At 37.2% G+C, this 22,485-nt stretch overlaps 1 protein-coding gene across 1 annotated transcript in view; it reads left to right on the top strand.

Moving 5' to 3' along the window:
- The window catches only part of palm1b (paralemmin 1b), a 30,428-nt gene extending 14,996 nt beyond the window's left edge, over nt 1-15,432 (top strand). Inside the window, exons 2-6 of the mRNA XM_078799246.1 lie at nt 2,135-2,177; nt 4,134-4,214; nt 11,916-12,031; nt 14,804-14,874; nt 15,034-15,432. Of these exons, the coding sequence (XP_078655372.1) occupies nt 2,136-2,177; nt 4,134-4,214; nt 11,916-12,031; nt 14,804-14,874; nt 15,034-15,401 (678 nt within the window). The 5' untranslated portion in view covers nt 2,135 and the 3' untranslated portion in view covers nt 15,402-15,432. The remainder of the gene's footprint in view (nt 1-2,134; nt 2,178-4,133; nt 4,215-11,915; nt 12,032-14,803; nt 14,875-15,033) is intronic.
- The last annotated feature ends 7,053 nt before the right edge of the window (nt 15,433-22,485 follow it).

Genomic DNA, 22,485 nt, shown 5'->3' with positions numbered 1-22,485 from the left:
CGCAATTTGGGGAGTTGCGGTTGTACAGCTTGTAGAACAGTATAGAGTGTCTAAATATCTGGCAGCACAAGTGAACATACAGTTAAGCATAGTGCACGAGTGCTGCCATAATTTGGGGAGCTGCGGTTCTGGAAAGATGAATTTCAATGTGCAGGATGATAATTTTTATTACAGTACAACTTCTCACAGGACAATATGACATAAAGAAGCTTAGATATACTTTAGAGTAGCCCGTGTACAGCTTGGATAGAATCGTCATGGTCTGGCGATGCATGAGTGCTGCCGCAATTTGGGGAGCTGCGGTTGTACAGCTTGTACAACAGTGTAGAGTGTCTAAATATCTGGCAGCACAAGCGAACATACAGTTAAGCATAGTGCACGAGTGCTGCCATAATTTGGGGGGAGCTGCGGTTCACTCAGGAAAGATTAATTTCAACATGCAGGGTGATCATTTTTATTACAATACATCTTCTCACAGGACAATATGACATAAACAAGCTTAGATATACTTTAAAGCAGCCCGTGTACAGCTTGGATAGAATCATCATGATCTGGCGATGCATGAGTGCTGCCGCAATTTGGGGAGTTGCGGTTGTACAGCTTGTAGAACAGTATAGAGTGTCTAAATATCTGGCAGCACAAGTGAACATACAGTTAAGCACAGTGCACGAGTGCTGCCATAATTTGGGGAGCTGCGGTTCTGGAAAGATGAATTTCAACGTGCAGGATGATAATTTTTATTACAGTACAACTTCTCACAGGACAATATGACAAAGAAGCTTAGATATACTTTAGAGTAGCCCGTGTACAGCTTGGATAGAATTGTCATGGTCTGGCGATGCATGAGTGCTGCCGCAATTTGGGGAGCTGCGGTTGTACAGCTTGTACAACAGTGTAGAGTGTCTAAATATCTGGCAGCACAAGCGAACATACAGTTAAGCATAGTGCACGAGTGCTGACATAATTTGGGGGGAGCTGTGGTTCACTCAGGAAAGATTAATTTCAACATGCAGGGTGATCATTTTTATTACAATACATCTTCTCACAGGACAATATGACAAACAAGCTTAGATATACTTTAGAGTAGCCCGTGTACAGCTTGGATAGGATCGTCATGGTCTGGCGATGCATGAGTGCTGCCGCAATTTGGGGAGCTGCGGTTGTACATCTTGTACAACAGTATAGAGTGTCTAAATATCTGGCAGAACAATTGAACATACAGTTAAGCATAGTGCACGAGTGCTGCCATAATTTGGGGGGGAGCTGCGGTTCACTCAGGAAAGATTAATTTCAACAGGCAGGGTGATCATTTTTATGACAGTACATCTCACAGGAGTGTCTAAATATCTGGCAGCACAAGTGAACATACAGTCAAGCATGGTGCACGAGTGCTGCCGGCACGTGGGGAGCTGCGGTTCACCGATGGGAAAGATGAATTCCAACGTGTACTCTGTCATTCTGAACCCAATCCCTCTTCCAGGGGAAACGGTTTTTATTACAGTACATCTTCTGAAAGTACAATGTATTACATAAACAAACTAGGATATACTTTAAAGTATGGTATGGTGTCAGGATGCACGACTGCATCCGGGAGCCGCGGTTCACCTCGGAGAAAAAACAATTCCAGCATGTACTGCGACTTGGCGAAGGAGAACCTGATTCACACAAATGAGCCTACAGTCAAGCATCGTCGTGGTATCATCAACCGGGGCTGCACGAGTGCTCCCGACACTTGGGGGAGCTTTGGTTCATTGAGGGAAAACATGAATTCCAACATGTATCTCTGAGATTTTGGATAGTATTGTCCCTGGAGAAGATTCTGTCTTACTGCAACCGCAGCACTTTCCCTGTTCCGCCTTTTCCGTGCTGGTTGCGCAATATTCCTTCTTCAGGTCTTCCTTATCCATCCCGGAGCTGTTGTCTGGAACATATTAGAGCAGGAATCTCGGAGGGGTGGCGGCCTGCTGGCACATTTAGAATGCCTCCACAGGTTCTCTCCACTTCCAAAATGTACTGCAAAGCAAGGAATATTTCACTTGGGTCACCAGGAAGCTGGGAAAAGGAGTGAATGCTTAGCTTTGGGAATGTTGCTGTTTGCTTCTAACGCTCCTTCTCCTTCTTTCCCCCCCGACAGGATGGCTGAGGTGTCGCAAGAGGAGAGACTCCAGGTCATTGCTGTAAGTTCAACTCTTCTACAATCAGTAACTGTTACATTTGTTCACTTCCTGCTTTCCTAATATAATTTTGTTTCAACTTATTTTTTTTAAACTTTTACAATCACTAACTGTTACATTTGTTCACTTCCTGCTTTCCTAATATAATTTTTTTAAACTTACATTTTTTTAAAACTTTTACAATCAATAACTGTTACATTTGTTCACTTCCTGCTTTCCTAATATATATTTTTTAAACTTATTTTTTTTTTACTTTTACAATCAGTAACTGTTGCATTTGTTCACTTCCTGCTTTCCTAATATAATTTTTTTAACTTAAATTTTTTAACTTTTACAATCAGTAACTGTTACATTTGTTCACTTCCTGCTTTCCTAATATAATTTTTTTTAACTTAATTTTTTTTTTAACTTTTACAATCAGTAACTGTTACATTTGTTCACTTCCTGCTTTCCTAATATAATTTTTTTTTACTTAATTTTTTTTAACTTTTACAATCAGTAACTGTTACATTTGTTCACTTCCTGTTTTCCTAATATAATTTTTTTAAACTTAATTTTTTTTTACTTTTACAATCAGTAACTGTTACATTTGTTCACTTCCTGCTTTCCTAATATAATTTTTTAAAACTTTTTTTTACTTTTACAATCAGTGACTGTTGCATTTGTTCACTTCCTGCTTTCCTAATATAATTTTTTTAACTTAAATTTTTTTAACTTTTACAATCAGTAACTGTTACATTTGTTCACTTCCTGCTTTCCTAATATAATTTTTTTAACTTAATTTTTTTTAACTTTTACAATCAGTAACTGTTACATTTGTTCACTTTCTGTTTTCCTAATATAATTTTTTTAAACGTAATTTTTTTTAACTTGTACAATCAGTAACTGTTACATTTGTTCACTTCCTGCTTTCCTAATATAATTTTTTTTAACCTTTTTTTAACTTTTACAATCAGTGACTGTTGCATTTGTTCACTTCCTGCTTTCCTAATATAATTTTTTTAACTTAATTTTTTTTAACTTTTACAATCAGTAACTGTTACATTTGTTCACTTCCTGCTTTCCTAATATAATTTTTTTTTAACTTAATTTTTTTTAACTTTTACAATCAGTAACTGTTACATTTGTTCACTTCCTGTTTTCCTAATATAATTTTTTTTTACTTAATTTTTTTTAACTTTTACAATCAGTAACTGTTACATTTGTTCACTTCCTGCTTTCCTAATATAATTTTTTAAAACTTTTTTTTACTTTTACAATCAGTGACTGTTGCATTTGTTCACTTCCTGCTTTCCTAATATAATTTTTTTTAACTTAATTTTTTTTAACTTTTACAATCAGTAACTGTTACATTTGTTCACTTCCTGCTTTCCTAATATAATTTTTTTTTAACTTAATTTTTTTTTTAACTTTTACAATCAGTAACTGTTGCATTTGTTCACTTCCTGCTTTCTTAATATAATTTATTTTAAAAAAACAAAACAACAAAAAGATTAAAAGATTTAGAAAATGAGGTGGTGGAAAACTTTTTTATTATTATTAATTATGGCAACAAAGTAAGTCATGCTAACGAAAGGAAAATGTACAAGAAGAAAGTTGAAATTGTGGGAAAAATTTTTTGGTTGTTTTTTTAATTAAAAAAAAAAGCTTAAAAAATCCAACACAAATGGGAAAACCAGCTGTCATATTTTCGGGAATGAAGTCACAATATGAATAGAAAAAAAGTTGTATTTTACTGGAATAAAAATGTAATATTGCGACAAACTTTAGGAGCAAGAAATAGTCGTAATATTCTGAAAAAACAACAAAACAAAATAAAGTGGTATAAGTGGAAAAATTTGGTTGTGAAAAAGTTTTAAATATTATGAGAAGTCGATCCATCAAAGTTCTATGCTGGAGCCTATCCCAGATGTTGAATGGTGAAAATATATACAGTATGTGTGCTCTTTGTGCTTGCAGGAGAAAAGGAAGAAGCAAACAGAGATTGAAAACAAGCGGAGGCAGCTGGATGATGACCGACGGCAACTCCAGCATCTCAAGGTATTTTATGTGTACTCGCATAAAATGTACATACATGTACAGGTTACTTTTATGTGGGAGATAATTTATTCATTTTCCCATAGCAATCAATTTTTGGTAATTTGTCATTTGTCCGATCTGCAGTGATTTCCACTTCCCCTTTAAACAGTTGGAATCTTTTTAAAAAATCAACTTTTAACTCAACTCAACTTAACATTATTTTAATAGTGGAGTGAGTGACTTAAAAAAAAAAAAATACACTGCAGTACCCGTATGCCACCATCGGCGGCACTATTGAGTCAAATGCAATTATCTTGACATTAAAAGAAGAGCAAAATGTGTATTTTTCACCATGTCAAAAATATTCCCCACTTTCATTACATTAAATGTTTCATTTCATTACAATTGTATCATTTTTTTATGTGTTTCATACAACAAATCACCTGATGGCGGCCATTTTTCTCAGCTGATCAGACTGCAGTGCTTGGCTGCTACCATTAGAGGCGCTGTTGAGTACACTTCAATTATCTTTGCGGTAGACGTGTACATATAAAGTACATGGATTGTGATAGTCTATATTTTAAATACATATATATTTTAAATACAGTGAACAAATGATAGAAATATTGGGTTATGTTTGTTGATAAATATATAAATTATAAATTAATCTTACTTTATTTATAAAATAAAGAAGGCAATTCTACAAGATGCAATGATAAATAAAATACACTGAAAAAATATTTTTTATAATAATAATTATAATTATATAAAATATAATAAAAAAAAGAATTATTTTTATTTTTATTAATAAGTTTTATGTAAATTTATCTATTTTGGAAATATTATTTTTTAATAAAAAAAAATATAATTACCAATTCCACATTTATTGCATGTTTATGTTGTTTATTGCGAGCAGCGACCTGTCCCATTTTATTTTATGTCCCTTGAACGCACCATCCTGCACTGCATCTCCTGTTTTCTTTCACTTCATATTTGCTCAGAAATGCCGAAACTAACATCAACGTAAAATTTGATGACGTGTCGAAAGTCATTCCCGGTGATGAGCTAGCACGCCGCTAATGCTATTTAGCTTCATTATTTTTAATTAATTTTTTTTTTTAAACATTTTGTTCATTTTTCCCACACTCATTAGTGTTTAATAATGACAGTATATTTTATTAGTTTTATTCGTGTTGTTTACACCAATGACTGATAACATTTTGGCCGATGGCGGCCATCTTGAATGTTCATGGTTCTCCTAGGCTATGCATGCAATGTGGCTTTTGCAGTAAAACTAATAAAAGTAACCCGAGCTACGGCGCTTTAACCTTTTAAAACACTAAATCCACCTTGAGAAATAAATGCTTACTCGGCGATGCTGGAAAAACTCCCACCCGGCAAAACAATAAACTTAGCCATTCTTTAAACCCCCACGACCCCCCCACTGTCACGGAATGTTCCAAACGAACAGCAGAAGATAACACCAGGAGCTCAACCCACACTTGTGGTATCACAGGCAAGGTTTCTGTCAGTGTGTGTGTGTGTGTGTGTGTCAGCGCTATCGGGTATTTCAGGACCAGAACCGTTTGGGGGGGGGGGGGGGGGGGTCAGATACCAGCAGAGGTGGCGGCGAGTACACGGCCTGCCATGTGACGTTAGCGTCGCCCCATTGTCTATTTTCAGGGCCAAACTTTTGTTTGCAGCTTTGACACAGGAAACACAGCTTTGTCCGACTCCCAATGACAGGAAGTGCACCCCCCCCCCACACACACACACACAATATGCACTTCCTTCAAAGGACATCATCTGTTCTACTTGTAATGCAAGTATTTATACTGCATTGTATCTTGCCAAGGTACTATACTATAAAGTGTAACTGTGGATACACTTACATTAGACTATATGTAGTGCATGAGTGCTGCAAGGACAAGGGGAGCTGCGGTTCTTTGAGCGGGAACATGAAATCCGTGAAGTATGATGATAGTATATTATGATAGTATATCTTCTCAATGGACAATACTATAAAGTATACTTTTGAGTAGTCGGTGTATAGCAGTATAGCAGTATAGATTAACTATCCACTAAATGTGAATCAGCATACAGCCATTTTTATCGAAGTAGCTGGCAACCAAGTGAGACGTGCAGTTAGACATGCTGCATGAGTGCTGCCGACACGGGGAGGGGGGGGTCTGTGATTCATTAAGGGGAAACACGAGTTCCAATTCCAAAGCCGTTATTGTCAAAATATCTAGCAACACAAGTGAGTAGCCGGATAATTGTGTCTTGCCAACAGCTGAGCATGGTGCACGAGTACTTCCAACACCAGGTGAAGCTGTGGTTCACATGAATTAAAATTCCAAAGCCCTTTATTGTCAAAATAGATGGCAACACAAGTGAGCAGGCAAAATAAATCTGTCTTACCAGAGTCAAGCAGAGTGCATGAGTGCTGCAGACACTGGGGGAGGGGAGCTGTGGTTCATTAGGGGGTGAAATGAATTCCAGTTCTTAAGCCATTGTTGTCAAGGTACCTGGTAACAGAAGTGAATCGCGAGATAAATCTATCTTACCTACAGTCAAGCAGGGTGCATGAGTGCTGCCGCCACTTGGAAGGAGCTGTGGTTCATTAGGGGGAAAAGTGAATTAAAGTTCCAAAGCCATTGTTGTCCAAGTATTTTGTAACACAAGTGAATGGTGAAATAAATCTGTCTTACCTACAGTCAAGCAGGGTGCATGAGTGCTGCCGACAGTGGGGGGGGGGCTGTGGTTCATTAGGGGGTGAAGTGAATTCCAGTTCTAAAGCCATTGTTGTCAAGGTACCTGGTAACAAAGTGAATCGTGAGATAAATCTGTCTTACCAGAGTCGAGCAGGGTGCATGAGTGCTGCCGACACTGGGAGGGAGCTGTGGTTCATTAGGGGGTGAATTGAATTCCAGTTCCAAAGCCATTGTTGTCAAGGTACCTGGTAACACAAGTGAATCGCGAGATATATGTCTTACCTACAGTCAAGGAAGGTGCATGAGTGCTGCCAACACTGAGAGGGAGCTGTGGTTCATTAGGGGTGAAGTGAATTCCAGTTCTAAAGCCATTGTTGTCAAAGTACCTGGCAACACAAGTGAATGGCAAAATAAATCTGTCTTACCAGAGTCGAGCAGGGTGCATGAGTGCTGCCGACACTGGGAGGGAGCTGTGGTTCATTAGGGGGTGAATTGAATTCCAGTTCCAAAGCCATTGTTGTCAAGGTACCTGGTAACACAAGTGAATTGCGAGATATATGTCTTACCTACAGTCAAGCAAGGTGCACGAGTGCTGCCGACACTGGGGGGAGCTGTGGTTCATTAGGGGGTGAATTGAATTCCAGTTCCAAAGCCATTGTTGTCAAGGTACCTGGTAACACAAGTGAATGGCGAGATAAATCTGTCTTAGCTACAGCCAAGCAGGATGCATGAGTGCTGCAGACACTGGGGGGGAGCTGTGGTTCATTAGGGGGTGAAGTGAATTCCAGTTCCAACGCCATTGTTGTCAAGGTACCTGGTAACACAAGTGAATTGCGAGATAAATCTGTCTTACCTACAGTCAAGCAAGGTGCATGAGTGCTGCCGACACGGTGGGGGGGGGGGTGGTTCATTAAGGGGAAAAGTGTCAAAGTATCTTGTAACACAAGTGAATGGCAAAATAAATCTGTCTTACCAGAGTCAAGCAGGGTGCATGAGTGCTGCAGACACTGGGAAGGAGCTGTGGTTCATTAAGGGGAAAAGTGAATTCAGTTCTAAAGCCATTGTTGTCAAGGTACTTGGTAACACAAGTGAATCGCGAGATAAATCTGTCTTACCTACAGTCAAGCAAGGTGCACGAGTGCTGCCGACACTGGGGGGAGCTGTGGTTCATTAGGGGGTGAATTGAATTCCAGTTCCAAAGCCATTGTTGTCAAGGTACCTGGTAACACAAGTGAATCGCGAGATAAATCTGTCTTAGCTACAGTCAAGCAGGATGCATGAGTGCTGCCGACACTGGGGTTGGGGGGGGTCTGTGGTGGTTACTTAAGGGGAAAAGTGAATTCCAGTTCTAAAGCCATTGTTATCAAAGTGTAACACAAGTGAATGGCAAGATAAAGCTGTCTAACCAGAGTCAAGCAGGGTGCATGAGTGCTGATGTTGTCAATATAGACCTTGGTCAATAAGAGGTGTACCTGCCAGGTATTACACAATAAAGGCCGCGTGTAAAACTACACGGCTGTACAAGAAGTATAAGAAAAGCCAAATCATGTCATCGTCTGACTTGTGGCGCTCGAATGCCTCGTTTGTGGTGACCCTCCCTCCTGAAACACAGTCAGGCTACGTCATGCCCCCCCCCCTCCCCTCCCCCGAGACGTTTGTGTGTTTTAGTTGCGGCCTTTGTGTGCTACGTTTTTAGCCCCCAGAACAATGGAGATGCTAGCATAAGTCCAGCTCCAGCTTTACAAACACTCGTGCAGACCAGAGTACACGAGTGATGTCATGGCGGGGCAGGGTGTGGCGGGAGAGGGATTGAGACGGGAAGCAGGAGAGAGGGTGCGGGTGTGGAGTGTGAGGGGTGTTGAATTACGATGTGGGTGTGTGTGTGTGGGGGGGGGGGGGTTGGGGGGGGCACTTCCACAGATGAAAAAGCTCCCGATAAGAAACGCATGCCGACATTTACAGCTTGACTTAATGCACGCCACTAGGCAGCTAGCTCATAATGGAACTGGGAGGGGGGGGGGGGGGGGCGCGGGGGGGGGCTTGTGTTGCAATCCTTATTGCATCACAGCTAAAGAATTCACAGTGAGAGGAGGTCCAGATTTTGGGTCCGCTTCCCCCCTCTGGGGGCCCCGTCTTGGGGAACAGCTGCGGGAAAGGACTTGTATTTACCTTAGGAGATATAGTATTTAGTATCTCTCGCACCTTAGGAGACATAATGAAGGGGAAAAGTTAACTCATAAGAAAGTGACATCTCTTAACTTTTTGCACTTTCCTTTTCCTTGATGCACAAACCATCTGAATAGTCCGCCTTGCACCTGGGAGACATAATGAAGGGGAAAAGTTCACCAAAAACAAAAATGAAATTGACTTATGTCGTTTCACTTTTCTTTTCACTTTCCTTTTCCTTGATGCACAACCATCTGAATAGTCCGCCTTGCACCTGGGAGACATAATGAAGGGGAAAAGTTCATTAAAAAAGAATGAAAGTGACCAATGTTGTTTCACTTTTCTTTTCACTTTCCTTTTCCTTGATGCACAACCATTTGAAGAGTCTGCCTTGCACCTTGGAGACATAATGAAGGGGAAAAGTTCACCAAAAACAAAAATGAAATTGACTTATATCGTTTCACTTTTCTTTTCACTTTCCTTTTCCTTGATGCACAACCATCTGAAGAGTCTGCCTTGCACCTGGGAGACATAATGAAGGGGAAAAGTTCACACAATAAAAATGAAATTGACTTATATTGTTTCACTTTTCTTTTCACTTTCCTTTTCCTTGATGCACAACCATCTGAAGAGTCTGCCTTGCACCTGTGAGACATAATGAAGGGGAAAAGTTCACCAAAAACAAAAATGAAATATACTTATGTCGTTTCACTTTTCTTTTCACTTTCCTTTTCCTTGATGCACAAACCATCTGAATAGTCTGCCTTGCACCTGGGAGACATAATGAAGGGGAAAAGTTCACCAAAAACAAAAATGAAATTGACTTATGTCGTTTCACTTTGCTTTTCGCTTTCCTTTTCCTTGATGCACAACCATCTGAAGAGTCCGCCTTGCACCTGGGAGACATAATAAAGGGGAAAAGTTCACCAAAAACAAAAATGAAATTGACTTACGTATGTCGTTTCACTTTGCTTTTCGCTTTCCTTTTCCTTGATGCACAACCATCTGAATAGTCCGCCTTGCACCTGGGAGACATAATGAAGGGGAAAAGTTCACTAAAAAAGAATGAAAGTGACCAATGTTGTTTCACTTTTCTTTTCACTTTCCTTTTCCTTGACGCACAACCATCTGAATAGTCTGCCTTGCACCTGGGAGACATAATGAAGGGGAAAAGTTCACCAAAAAAAATGAAATTGACTTATATCGTTTCACTTTTCTTTTCACTTTCCTTTTCCTTGATGCACAAACCATCTGAATAGTCTGCCTTGCACCTGGGAGACATAATGAAGGGGAAAAGTTCATTAAAAAAGAATGAAAGTGACCAATGTTGTTTCACTTTTCTTTTCACTTTCCTTTTCCTTGATGCACAACCATTTGAAGAGTCTGCCTTGCACCTTGGAGACATAATGAAGGGGAAAAGTTCACCAAAAACAAAAATGAAATTGACTTATGTCGTTTCACTTTTCTTTTCACTTTCCTTTTCCTTGATGCACAACCATCTGAATAGTCCGCCTTGCACCTTGGAGACATAATGAAGGGGAAAAGTTCACTAAATAAAGAATGAAAGTGACCAATGTTGTTTCACTTTTCTTTTCACTTTCCTTTTCCTTGATGCACAACCATCTGAAGAGTCCGCCTTGCACCTGGGAGACATAATGAAGGGGAAAAGTTCACCAAAAACTAAAATGAAATTGACTTATGTCGTTTCACTTTTCTTTTCACTTTCCTTTTCCTTGATGCACAACCATCTGAAGAGTCCACCTTGCACCTGGGCGACATAATGAAAGGGAAAAGTTTACTAAAAAAGAATGAAAGTGACTTATGTCGTTTCACTTTGCTTTTCGCTTTCCTTTTCCTTGATGCACAACCATCTGAATAGTCCGCCTTGCACCTTGGAGACATAATGAAGGGGAAAAGTTCACACAAAAAAAATTAAATTGACTTATATCGTTTCACTTTTCTTTTCACTTTCCTTTTCCTTGATGCACAACCATCTGAAGAGTCGGCCTTGCACCTGGGAGACATAATGAAGGGGAAAAGTTCACCAAAAACAAAAATGAAATTGACTTATGTCGTTTCACTTTTCTTTTCACTTTCCTTTTCCTTGATGCACAACCATCTGAAGAGTCCGCCTTGCACCTGGGAGACATAATGAAGGGGAAAAGTTCACCAAAAACAAAAATGAAATATACTTATGTCGTTTCACTTTTCTTTTCACTTTCCTTTTCCTTGATGCACAAACCATCTGAATAGTCTGCCTTGCACCTGGGAGACATAATGAAGGGGAAAAGTTCACCAAAAACAAAAATGAAATTGACTTATGTCGTTTCACTTTTCTTTTCACTTTCCTTTTCCTTGATGCACAACCATCTGAATAGTCTGCCTTGCACCTGGGAGACATAATGAAGGGGAAAAGTTCACACAATAAAAATGAAATTGACTTATATTGTTTCACTTTTCTTTTCACTTTCCTTTTCCTTGATGCACAACCATCTGAATAGTCCGCCTTGCACCTTGGAGACATAATGAAGGGGAAAAGTTCACCAAAAACAAAAATGAAATTGACTTATGTCGTTTCACTTTTCTTTTCACTTTCCTTTTCCTTGATGCACAAACCATCTGAATAGTCCGCCTTGCACCTGGGAGACATAATGAAGGGGAAAAGTTTACTAAAAAGAACAAAAGTGACTGTGTTTTTTACCTTTGCTTTTCACTTTCCTTTTCCTTGATGCACAACCATCTGAAGAGTCTGCTTTGCACCTGGGAGACAAAATGAAGGGTAAAAGTTGACTAAAAAAGAATGAAAGTGACTGTGTTGTTTCACTTTTTTTGAACCCCACAGTCCAAGGCGCTGAGGGAGCGCTGGTTGCTAGACGGAGCTCCGGCCGAGGAGGAGACTCAGAAGCGTCTTCAGGAGGACGAGGTGAAGACCAAAATCCTGGAGCAGGTCATCCTGAGGTCAGCACCCAAAAAGCCTTCTTTCAGTTTGAGAGTTGGGAATATTTTGTATTGTTTTATTTGTTTGTATATTTGGGATGGAAATTTTGACTTGGAAGGAATTGTCTTTTGCTCTCAGCTGGAATTTATTTCCATTTGTTTACGTCTGCAATCATATGCTTTAAACAGCAAAATGATTTCTACCTTCACCAATCTTTTTATCTGGAAAATGGATTTAAATAAGACAAAATCAAATCATGTAGTTACAATTATTAGGTATTTTTTTATTCATTATTTTTCATTTTATGATAATAAACTGTTAAAAGTTGTGCTTTAGAGATATTGAATTAAAAAAAAACAATTTCATATGATTTTCATTTGGTGTATTATCATTTTTAAATTAAATTAAATTAAATTAATACGTATTAAAACAAAATAAAACACTGTAAAAAGTCGTTAAAAGATATTTGCATTTCATTTAGTGGATTATCATTAAGCTTAAAAAATTAAATTAAATTAAATTAAATTAAATTAAATTAAATTAAATTAAATTAAATTAAATTAAATTAAATTAATTTTAATTAAATTAATTTTAATTAAATTAAATTAAATTAAATTAAATTAAATTAAATTAAATTAAATTAAATTAAATTAAATTAAATTAAATTAAATTAAATTAAATTAAATTAAATTAAATTAAATTAAATTAAATTAAATTAAATTAAATTATTCCATAATAAAACAAAATAAAAGACTGTAAAAAGAGATATTTGCATTTCATTTAATGGATTATCATTAAGCTTGAAAATTAAATTAAAATAAAATAAAGTAAAATAAAATTACAATAAAATAAAATAAAATACATGAAATTAAAATAAAATAATTTACATTAATTTAAATTAAATTAATACATAAAAAAACAAAATAAAAGACTGTAAAAAGTCGTTAAGAGATATTTGCATTTCATTCAGTGGATTATCATTAAGCTTAAAAATTAAATTAAAATAAAATAAAATAAAATGACATTAAATTAAAATAAAATAAAATTATTAAAATTAATTTAAAATTACAATAAATTAAATTAAATTAATAAAACAAAATAAAAGACTGTAAAAAGTCGTTAAGAGATATTTGCATTTCATTCAGTGGATTATCATTAAGCTTAAAAATTAAATTAAATTAAATTAAATTAAATTAAATTAAATTAAATTTACATTAAAATAAAATAAAAAACATGAAATTACATTAAATTTAAAAAAATTAAATTAAATTAATACATAATAAAACAAAATAAAAGACTGTAAAAAGTCGTTAAGAGATATTTGCATTTCATTTAATGGATTATCATTAAGCTTGAAAATTAAATTAAAATAAAATAAAGTAAAATAAAATTACATTAAATTAAAATAAAATTATTGAAATTAAATTAAAATTACAATAAAATAAAATAAAATACATTAAAATAAAATAAAATAATTTCAATTAATTGAAATTAATTTAAATTAAATTAATACATAAAAAAACAAGACTGTAAAAAGTCGTTAAGAGATATTTGCATTTCATTCAGTGGATTATCATTAAGCTTAAAAATTAAAATAAAATAAAATTACATTAAATTAAAATAAAATAAAATAAAATAAAATAAAATAAAATAAAATAAAATAAAATAAAATAAAATAAAATAAAATAAAATAAAATAAAATAAAATAAAATAACATTAAATTAAAATAAAATAAAATAATTGAAATTAAATTAAAATTACAATAAATTAAATAAAATTAATAAAACAAAATAAAAGACTGTAAAAAGTCGTTAAGAGATATTTGCATTTCATTCAGTGGATTATCATTAAGCTTAAAAATTAAAATAAAATAAAATTACATTAAATTAAAATAAAATAAAATAAAATAAAATAAAATAAAATAAAATAAAATAAAATAAAATAAAATAAAATAAAATAAAATAAAATAAAATAAAATAAAATAAAATAAAATAAAATAATTGAAATTAAATTAAAATTACAATAAATTAAATAAAATTAATAAAACAAAATAAAAGACTGTAAAAAGTCGTTAAGAGATATTTGCATTTCATTCAGTGGATTATCATTAAGCTTAAAAATTAAAATAAAATAAAATTACATTAAATTAAAATAAAATAAAATAAAATAAAATAAAATAAAATAAAATAAAATAAAATAAAATAAAATAAAATAAAATAAAATAAAATAAAATAAAATAAAATAATTGAAATTAAATTAAAATTACAATAAATTAAATAAAATTAATAAAACAAAATAAAAGACTGTAAAAAGTCGTTAAGAGATATTTGCATTTCATTTAGTGGATCATCATTAAGCTTAAAAATTTAATTAGAATAAAATAAAATAAAATTACATTAAATTAAAATAAAATAAAATGTTTGAAATTAAATTAAAATTACATTCAAATAAAATAAAATAAAATACATTAAATTACATCAAATTAAATTAAATTAATAATAATAGTGATAATATCATCTACAAAATGTGTTAAGCGATGTGAAATATTATTTGATTTTTTTCTGGATTTAATTAACATTGTGTGTCCTTCTGTTATTATAAGATTATAAAGGTTCTGTACTGTTGGTCCATATCTTTATGGGGGGGTCAAATATTTGTTTCCCCACTGTACATACAGTTAAGTGTATATTTTTATTTTTGACAACCACTGATTTGATATTACAGTACGTGTTTGCGTGTTTACGTGTTTACGTGTTTGCGTGTTTGCGTGTTTGCGTGTTTGCGTGACTTAGGCTGGAGCAAGAGATTGAAGAACTGGAGACCGGCGTGCCAGCCAACAAGGGCGTGGCCAAAGAAAATGGAGGTAAGTCCGGTTGCCACGGCGACCGGCAATTAGGAGAGGAAACCATAGCAACTTCCCTTGCTCGTGCCGTTCCCCTAGACGCCCGGAAAACCATTAACGGTCTCCTGTCGTGAAAACAATATTCCTTGTTTTCCTCGTTGTCTCTGCCGCCCCCCGAAGGAGAGAACGGCGTAGCGCAGACCCCTAAAAGGGAGGTGGCCGGCATGGAGGCGAAGTTGCTGGGCCCGAGCCCGGACCAGGCCAGCGCCGAGAACCCGGTCACGTTGGTCTTCATGGGCTACAAGACGGTGGAGGAGGAGCAGGAGAGCCGCACGGCGCCGGGCGTGGATGGCGCCGACGGCAACGTGAAGGCCGAGTTTGTGGTGATCGAGGACGGGGAGGCCAAGCCGGCGGGGGCGGCCGACACCCAGGACCAGGCCCCGCCCAATGGGAGCATGGCGGAGAAGGAAAAGGCCAACGGCGGCGGGGAGGAAGGCGATAAAGACCGGGAGAAGAAACAGACCTGCAAGTGCTGCGTTGTCATGTGATCTGTGTGCGTGTGCGTGCGTGTGTGTGTGTGTGTGTTGTATGTGTGTGTGTGTGCCACTGCATGTGTCTGTATTTGCAGATGTGTGTACCCTAGCTTCATGTGTGTGTGTATGAGGACCGTACAATTGACCAATGAGAGCCAAAAACAACAAAAGACTCGTAAAGTACACTTTAGTCTGCGTATGTATTCCACTTTTCATTTCTATTGATATTTTTCTATTTTTATTGTCTTGACATTTCTATTGTATTGGGTATCTTTATTATGATTATGATTATGCGACTGTGTACTGTAGCTTTGTTGTTATCGTTATCGGGAGGGAGATGATATGAAAAAAAAAAAAAAAAGCTCTCCGGATTGTACTGCTGCCCGCTTAAAAAAAAAAAACAGGGGTGGGGGGGCGGAAAAACCTAAAATTCATTCCCACAAAAAAAAAAACTGATGCTTCAAAATATATATAAATATAAATATATATATAAAAATATGATATCTCTGTGTAGGCCTAGCAGCTATTTATCAGCCGATTTCATATTGCAATATTGTCCGAAATATTATTTGAAATAGTATTTTAATATATTCATATGAAATTATGTTTTATACAGTGTATTTATTGTTTTTTTTTGTTTTTTTTTGCGGTTCCGTGTGTGTGTGTGTGTGTACACCATCACCCGCACCAGCTCACCCATCGCCCGCCGCTTAATTTCACTAACCGCCGCTTCCGCGCTGAGGATGCGTTCATACTCGTTGGTTACGCGGTCTGGTCTGCGCACAACAACGTTTAAAAAAAAAAAAAAAAAAAAAAAAAAAACACCTGATGTTTTTGTCATGTGACCACAGAACACATGCGTTAAAATTACAGTTAAAATTTCCACAAAAGCTTCCAAAATATACTTTTAAAGCACTTTTGTGACATAACTAATATATTCCCAACCAAAACCCCATCTTCAGGGTTTTCTAGATTTTGCTCCTTTTACCATCTTCAATTTCACCAAAAGATTCTAAAATATACTTTTAAAGCACTAAAATATTCACAACCAAAACCCCATCTTCAGGGTTTTCTAGATTTTGCTCCTTTGACCATCTTCAATTTCACCAAAAGATTCTAAAATATACTTTTAAAGCACTAAAATATTCCCAACCAAAACCCCATCTTCGGGGTTTTTCTAGATTTTGCTCCTTTGACCATCTTCAATTTCACCAAAAGATTCTAAAATATACTTTTAAAGCACTAAAATATTCCCAACCAAAACCCCATCTTCAGGGTTTTCTAGATTTTGCTCCTTTTACCATCTTCAATTTCACCAAAAGCTTCTAAAATATACTTTTAAAGCACTAAAATATTCCCAACCAAAACCCCATCTTCAGGGTTTTCTAGATTTTGCTCCTTTGACCATCTTCAATTTCACCAAAAGCTTCTAAAATATACTTTCCAGACATAATGCCTTACATTTCCTGGTTTGGATATGTTTGTTGTTTTATATTCCGCTATGTTTATTAGCTATAAGTTCACCAAAAGCTTCTAAAATAGATTTTTAAAGAGCTTTCCTGACATACTACGTGATGTAAGTCAAATATTCCAAACCAACATGCTGTGGTTTAATTTATATTTGGCTATATTTACCAGTTAAAATTTCCACAAAAGCTTCTAAAATATATGTTTAAAGAGCTTTTATGAGATATTTTGTGATATAAATAAAATATTCCAAACCGGCATTTTGGCTTGGAATGTGTTCTGGTTTGAATTCTTTAGTATTTTTTTTATATTTTGCTAATTTTAGCATTTTGAATTTCACCAAAAGCTTCTAAAATATATGTTTAAAGAGCTTTCATGACGTATTTTGTGATATAAATGAAATATTCCAAACCGGCATTTTGGCTTGGAATGTGTTCTGGGTTGAATTCATTAGTATTCTTTATATTTTGCTAATTTTAGCATTTTGAATTTCACCAAAAGCTTCTAAAACATATGTTTAAAGAGCTTTTATGAGATATTTCGTGATATAAATGAAATATTCCAAACCAGCATTTTGGCTTGGAATGTGTTCTGGTTTGAATTCTTTAGTATTTTTAGTATATTTTGCTAATTTTAGCATTTTGAATTTCACCAAAAGCTTCTAAAATATATGTTTAAAGAGCTTTCATTACGTATTTTGTGATATAAATGAAATATTCCAAACCGGCATTTTGGCTTGGAATGTGTTCTGGTTTGAATTCTTTTTTATATTTTGCTAATTTTAGCATTTTGAATTTCACCAAAAGCTTCTAAAATATATGTTTAAAGAGCTTTCATGACGTATTTTATGATATAAATGAAATATGCCAAACCGGCATTTTGGCATGGAATGTGTTCTGGGTTGAATTCATTAGTATTCCTTATATTTTGCTAATTTTAGCATTTTGAATTTCACCAAAAGCTTCTAAAATATATGTTTAAAGAGCTTTCATGACGTATTTCGTGATATAAATGAAATATTCCAAACCGGCATTTTGGCTTGGAATGTGTTCTGGTTTGAATTCTTTAGTATTTTTTTTATATTTTGCTAATTTTAGCATTTTGAATTTCACCAAAAGCTTCTAAAATATATGTTTAAAGAGCTTTCATGACGTATTTCGTGATATAAATGAAATATTCCAAACCGGCATTTTGGCTTGGAATGTGTTCTGGTTTGAATTCTTTAGTATTTTTTTTTATATTTTGCTAATTTTAGCATTTTGAATTTCACCAAAAGCTTCTAAAATATATGTTTAAAGAGCTTTCATGACGTATTTCGTGATATAAATGAAATATTCCAAACCAGCATTTTGGCTTGGAATGTGTTCTGGTTTGAATTCTTTAGTATTTTTAGTATATTTTGCTAATTTTAGCATTTTGAATTTCACCAAAAGCTTCTAAAATATATGTTTAAAGAGCTTTCATTACATATTTCGTGATATAAATGAAATATTCCAAACTGGCATTTTGGCTTGGAATGTGTTCTGGTTTGAATTCTGTAGTATTTTTTTTTTATATTTTGCTAATTTTAGCATTTTGAATTTCACCAAAAGCTTCTAAAATATATGTTTAAAGAGCTTTCATGACATATTTCGTAATATAAATGAAATATTCCAAACCGGCATTTTGGCTTGGAATGTGTTCTGGTTTGAATTCTTTTTTATATTTTGCTAATTTTAGCATTTTGAATTTCACCAAAAGCTTCTAAAATATACTTTTAAGAGCAGAAGTCAAGTATAACAAAGCAAAAGCCATCTACTGGGTTGAATAAAAAGCTTATTTTCTGATGTCCACATTTGAGAACCGCACTCAAGTCCCCATCCCTCGATCCATTTGTTTGGTGCGCAAGCTGCGTTCCTCGTGACCAGTGTGAACGCACCCTCAGAATCCCAGCACCATGACGACACGTTTTGGATTATTAATGCTATTGTTGAAGGTTTGACTATTATGGGCTATATATGTGATATATGTACATGAACATCGCCGCTTTTCCCATCATCCCCTACCGGGAACGGGCGTGGCTTCGGCCATTTTTTTTTTGACTCCATGTGACTCTTTGATGAGGTAGCACTGCATGAAGCATTGTAACTGTTTGGACTGTCTTGTCACTGTTAAGTCGATTCAATATGCGCTATCACCTTTCACATGAATGTAAATCCAAGGGGTTTGGATCCAGATTTGGTCCGGCTTGCGCGGCTCATAAACGCTTTTTGTGTGTCTTTATGATCAAATAAAATCTGTTGCTACTGTAATTTGACTTTGTTGATTGGCTGATCAACTCCGGAACAAAGCGCTCCGACGGCTTGGAACCGCGACTGAACCGTTTCCAAACTGGTTCCAATCTGGAACCAATCGTTCAATTTGACTTCTGTGTCAAAATGTCCGACAACCTGGTAGCTTCCGTGCGAAGGAGTTGGACCTCGGGGGTCACACTGAATCCTTTGCGGCTCCGGTCCTGATTCAATCCGGTTTGCCGCAAAGTACCGCTGACACTGACGCCGAAACCCACAAACCAGGAACGCTCCGATGTCTGGTTAGTTACCAAAAACCGATTCTTTCCAAGACAGGGATTTCAATATTCCGGAATGCTTCCGACGGACGCAACTGAGCCGCGACCGACTCAGTGGGATTCAGGGGTCGCACCGGTCCTCCTTTTTCGCTATTTGTACCGGATGTACAAATGCTCGATGGCTAGCGCTCTAGCTAGAACCCGGGAGAGTTACGTTAGTGCCATGACCCAAATGAGACTCAGGTTTCGGGGGTGAGTGCAAAGGGTGCCAGCCACCTCACTCCCTGACACCTTAAGAGTAACGCTAGCCATCGAGTTGACAGTCTGGACTTTAGCTCAATGGCTAGCGCTCTTGACTCTCATTTTGCTGGTCCTGGTTAGAACCCGGGGGAGTTACGTTAGTGCCATGACCCAAATGAGACTCAGGTTTTGGGGGTGAGTGCAAAGGGTGCCAGCCACCTCACTCCCTGACACCTTAAGAGTAACGCTAGCCATCGAGTTGACAGTCTGGACTTTAGCTCAATGGCTAGTGCTCTTGACTCTCATTTTCTTGATCCTGGTTAGAACCCGGTAGAATTTTGTTCGTGCCGTGACCCAAATGAGACTCGGGTGTTTAGCCATCGAGTTAAGACTCGGGCATTTTAGCTCAATGGCTAGCGCTTTGGACTCTCATTTTATTGATCCTGGTTAGAACCCGGGAGAGTTTCGTTCGTGCCATGACCCAAATGAGATGAGACTCAGGTGTCTAGCTATCGAGTTAACATTTGGGAATTTTAGCTCAATGGCTAGCGCTCTGGACTCTCATTTTATTGATCCTGGTTAGAATCCGGGAGAGTTTTGTTCGTGCCATGACCCAAATGAGATGAGACTCAGGTGTCTTGCTATCGAGTTAACACTCGGGAATTTTAGCTCAATGGCTAGCGCTCTTGACTCTCATTCTGTCGATTCTGGTTAGAACCCGGGAGACTTACGTTAGTACCATGACCCAAATGAGATGAGACTCAGTTGTCTAGCTATCGAGTTAACACTCTGGGATTTTAGCTCAATGGCTAGCGCTCTGGACTCTCATTTTGGTGATCCTGGTTAGAACCTGGGAGACTTACGTTAGTGCCGTGACCCAAATGAGATGAGACTCAGTTGTCTAGCTATCGAGTTAACACTTGGGGATTTTAGCTCAATGGCTAGCGCTCTGGACTCTCATTTTATTGATCCTGGTTAGAACCCGGGAGAGTTTCGTTCGTGCCATAACCCAAATGAGATGAGACTAAGGTGTCTAGCTATCGAGTTAACACTCGGGAATTTTAGCTCAATGGCTAGCGCTCTTGACTCTCATTCTGTTGATTCTGGTTAGAACCCGGGAGACTTACGTTAGTACCATGACCCAAATGAGATGAGACTCAGTTGTCTAGCTATCGAGTTAACACTCTGGGATTTTAGCTCAATGGCTAGCGCTCTGGACTCTCATTTTGGTGATCTTGGTTAGAACCCGGGAGAGTTTCGTTCGTGCCATGACCCAAATGAGATGAGACTCAGGTGTCTTGCTATTGAGTTAACACTCGGGAATTTTAGCTCAATGGCTAGCGCTCTGGACTCTCATTTTGTTGATCTTGGTTAGAACCCGGGCGAGTGTTGTTCGTGCCATGACCCAAATGAGATGAGACTCAGGTGTCTAGCTATCGAGTTAACACTCTGGGATTTTAGCTCAATGGCTAGCGCTTTGGACTCTCATTTTGTTGATCCTGGTTAGAACCCGGGAGAGTTTCGTTCGTGCCATGACCCAAATGAGATGAGACTCAGGTGTCTAGCTATCGAGTTAAGACTTGGGCATTTTAGCTCAATGGCTAGCGCTTTGGACTCTCATTTTGTTGATCCTAGTTAGAACCCGGGAGAGTTTCGTTCGTACCATGACCCAAATGAGATGAGACTCAGGTGTCTAGCTACCGAGTTAACACTCTGGGATTTTAGCTCAATGGCTAGCGCTTTGGACTCTCATTTTGTTGATCCTGGTTACAACCCGGGAGAATTACGTTAGTGCCGTGACCCGAATGAGATGAGACTCAGGTGTCTAGCTTTCGAGTTTAGACTCTGGCATTTTAGCTCAATGGCTAGCGCTTTGGACTCTCATTTTGTTGATCCTGGTTAGAACCTGGGAGACTTACACTAGTGCCATGACCCAAATGAGATGAGACTCAGGTGTCTAGCTATCGAGTTAACACTCGGGGATTTTAGCTCAATGGCTAGCGCTCTGGACTCTCATTTTGTTGATCCTGGTTAGAACCCGGGAGAGTTTCGTTCGTACCATGACGCAAATGAGATGAGACTCAGGTGTCTTGCTATTGAGTTAACACTCGGGAATTTTAGCTCAATGGCTAGCGCTCTGGACTCTCATTTTGTTGATCTTGGTTAGAACCCGGGCGAGTGTTGTTCGTGCCATGACCCAAATGAGATGAGACTCAGGTGTCTAGCTATCGAGTTAACACTCTGGGATTTTAGCTCAATGGCTAGCGCTTTGGACTCTCATTTTGTTGATCCTGGTTAGAACCCGGGAGAGTTTCGTTCGTGCCATGACCCAAATGAGATGAGACTCAGGTGTCTAGCTATCGAGTTAACATTTGGGGATTTTAGCTCAATGGCTAGCGCTCTGGACTCTCATTTTATTGATCCTGGTTAGAATCCGGGAGAGTTTTGTTCGTGCCATGACCCAAATGAGATGAGACTCAGGTGTCTAGCTATCGAGTTAAGACTCTGGCATTTTAGCTCAATGGCTAGCGCTTTGGACTCTCATTTTGTTGATCCTGGTTAGAATCCGGGAGAGTTTTGTTTGTACCATGACCCAAATGAGATGAGACTCAGGTGGCTAGCTATCGAGTTAACACTCGGGGATTTTAGCTCAATGGCTAGCGCTCTTGACTCTCATTCTGTGGACCCCGGTTAGAACCCCAGGCGAAACGTGCCTGCTTGTACGGAATAGCGACTTTGGAAACCGGTGCATAGTTGCTAGCTTGCTAACAGGCAGTGCTTAACCCCAGGGGGGCGGGGCAAATGTGATCCTGATGCAGAGAACGTATTCCCCCCCGAGTCTCC

The sequence above is a fragment of the Doryrhamphus excisus genome, linkage group LG19, assembly GCF_037039965.1.
Source record: "Doryrhamphus excisus strain RoL-2023G ecotype Guam linkage group LG19, RoL_Dexc_Guam_v1.1, whole genome shotgun sequence".
Lineage (NCBI taxonomy): Eukaryota > Metazoa > Chordata > Actinopteri > Syngnathiformes > Syngnathidae > Doryrhamphus > Doryrhamphus excisus.
The sequence above is the reverse complement of the archived record's forward strand: the minus strand, read 5'-3'. Positions and strand labels throughout refer to the sequence as shown.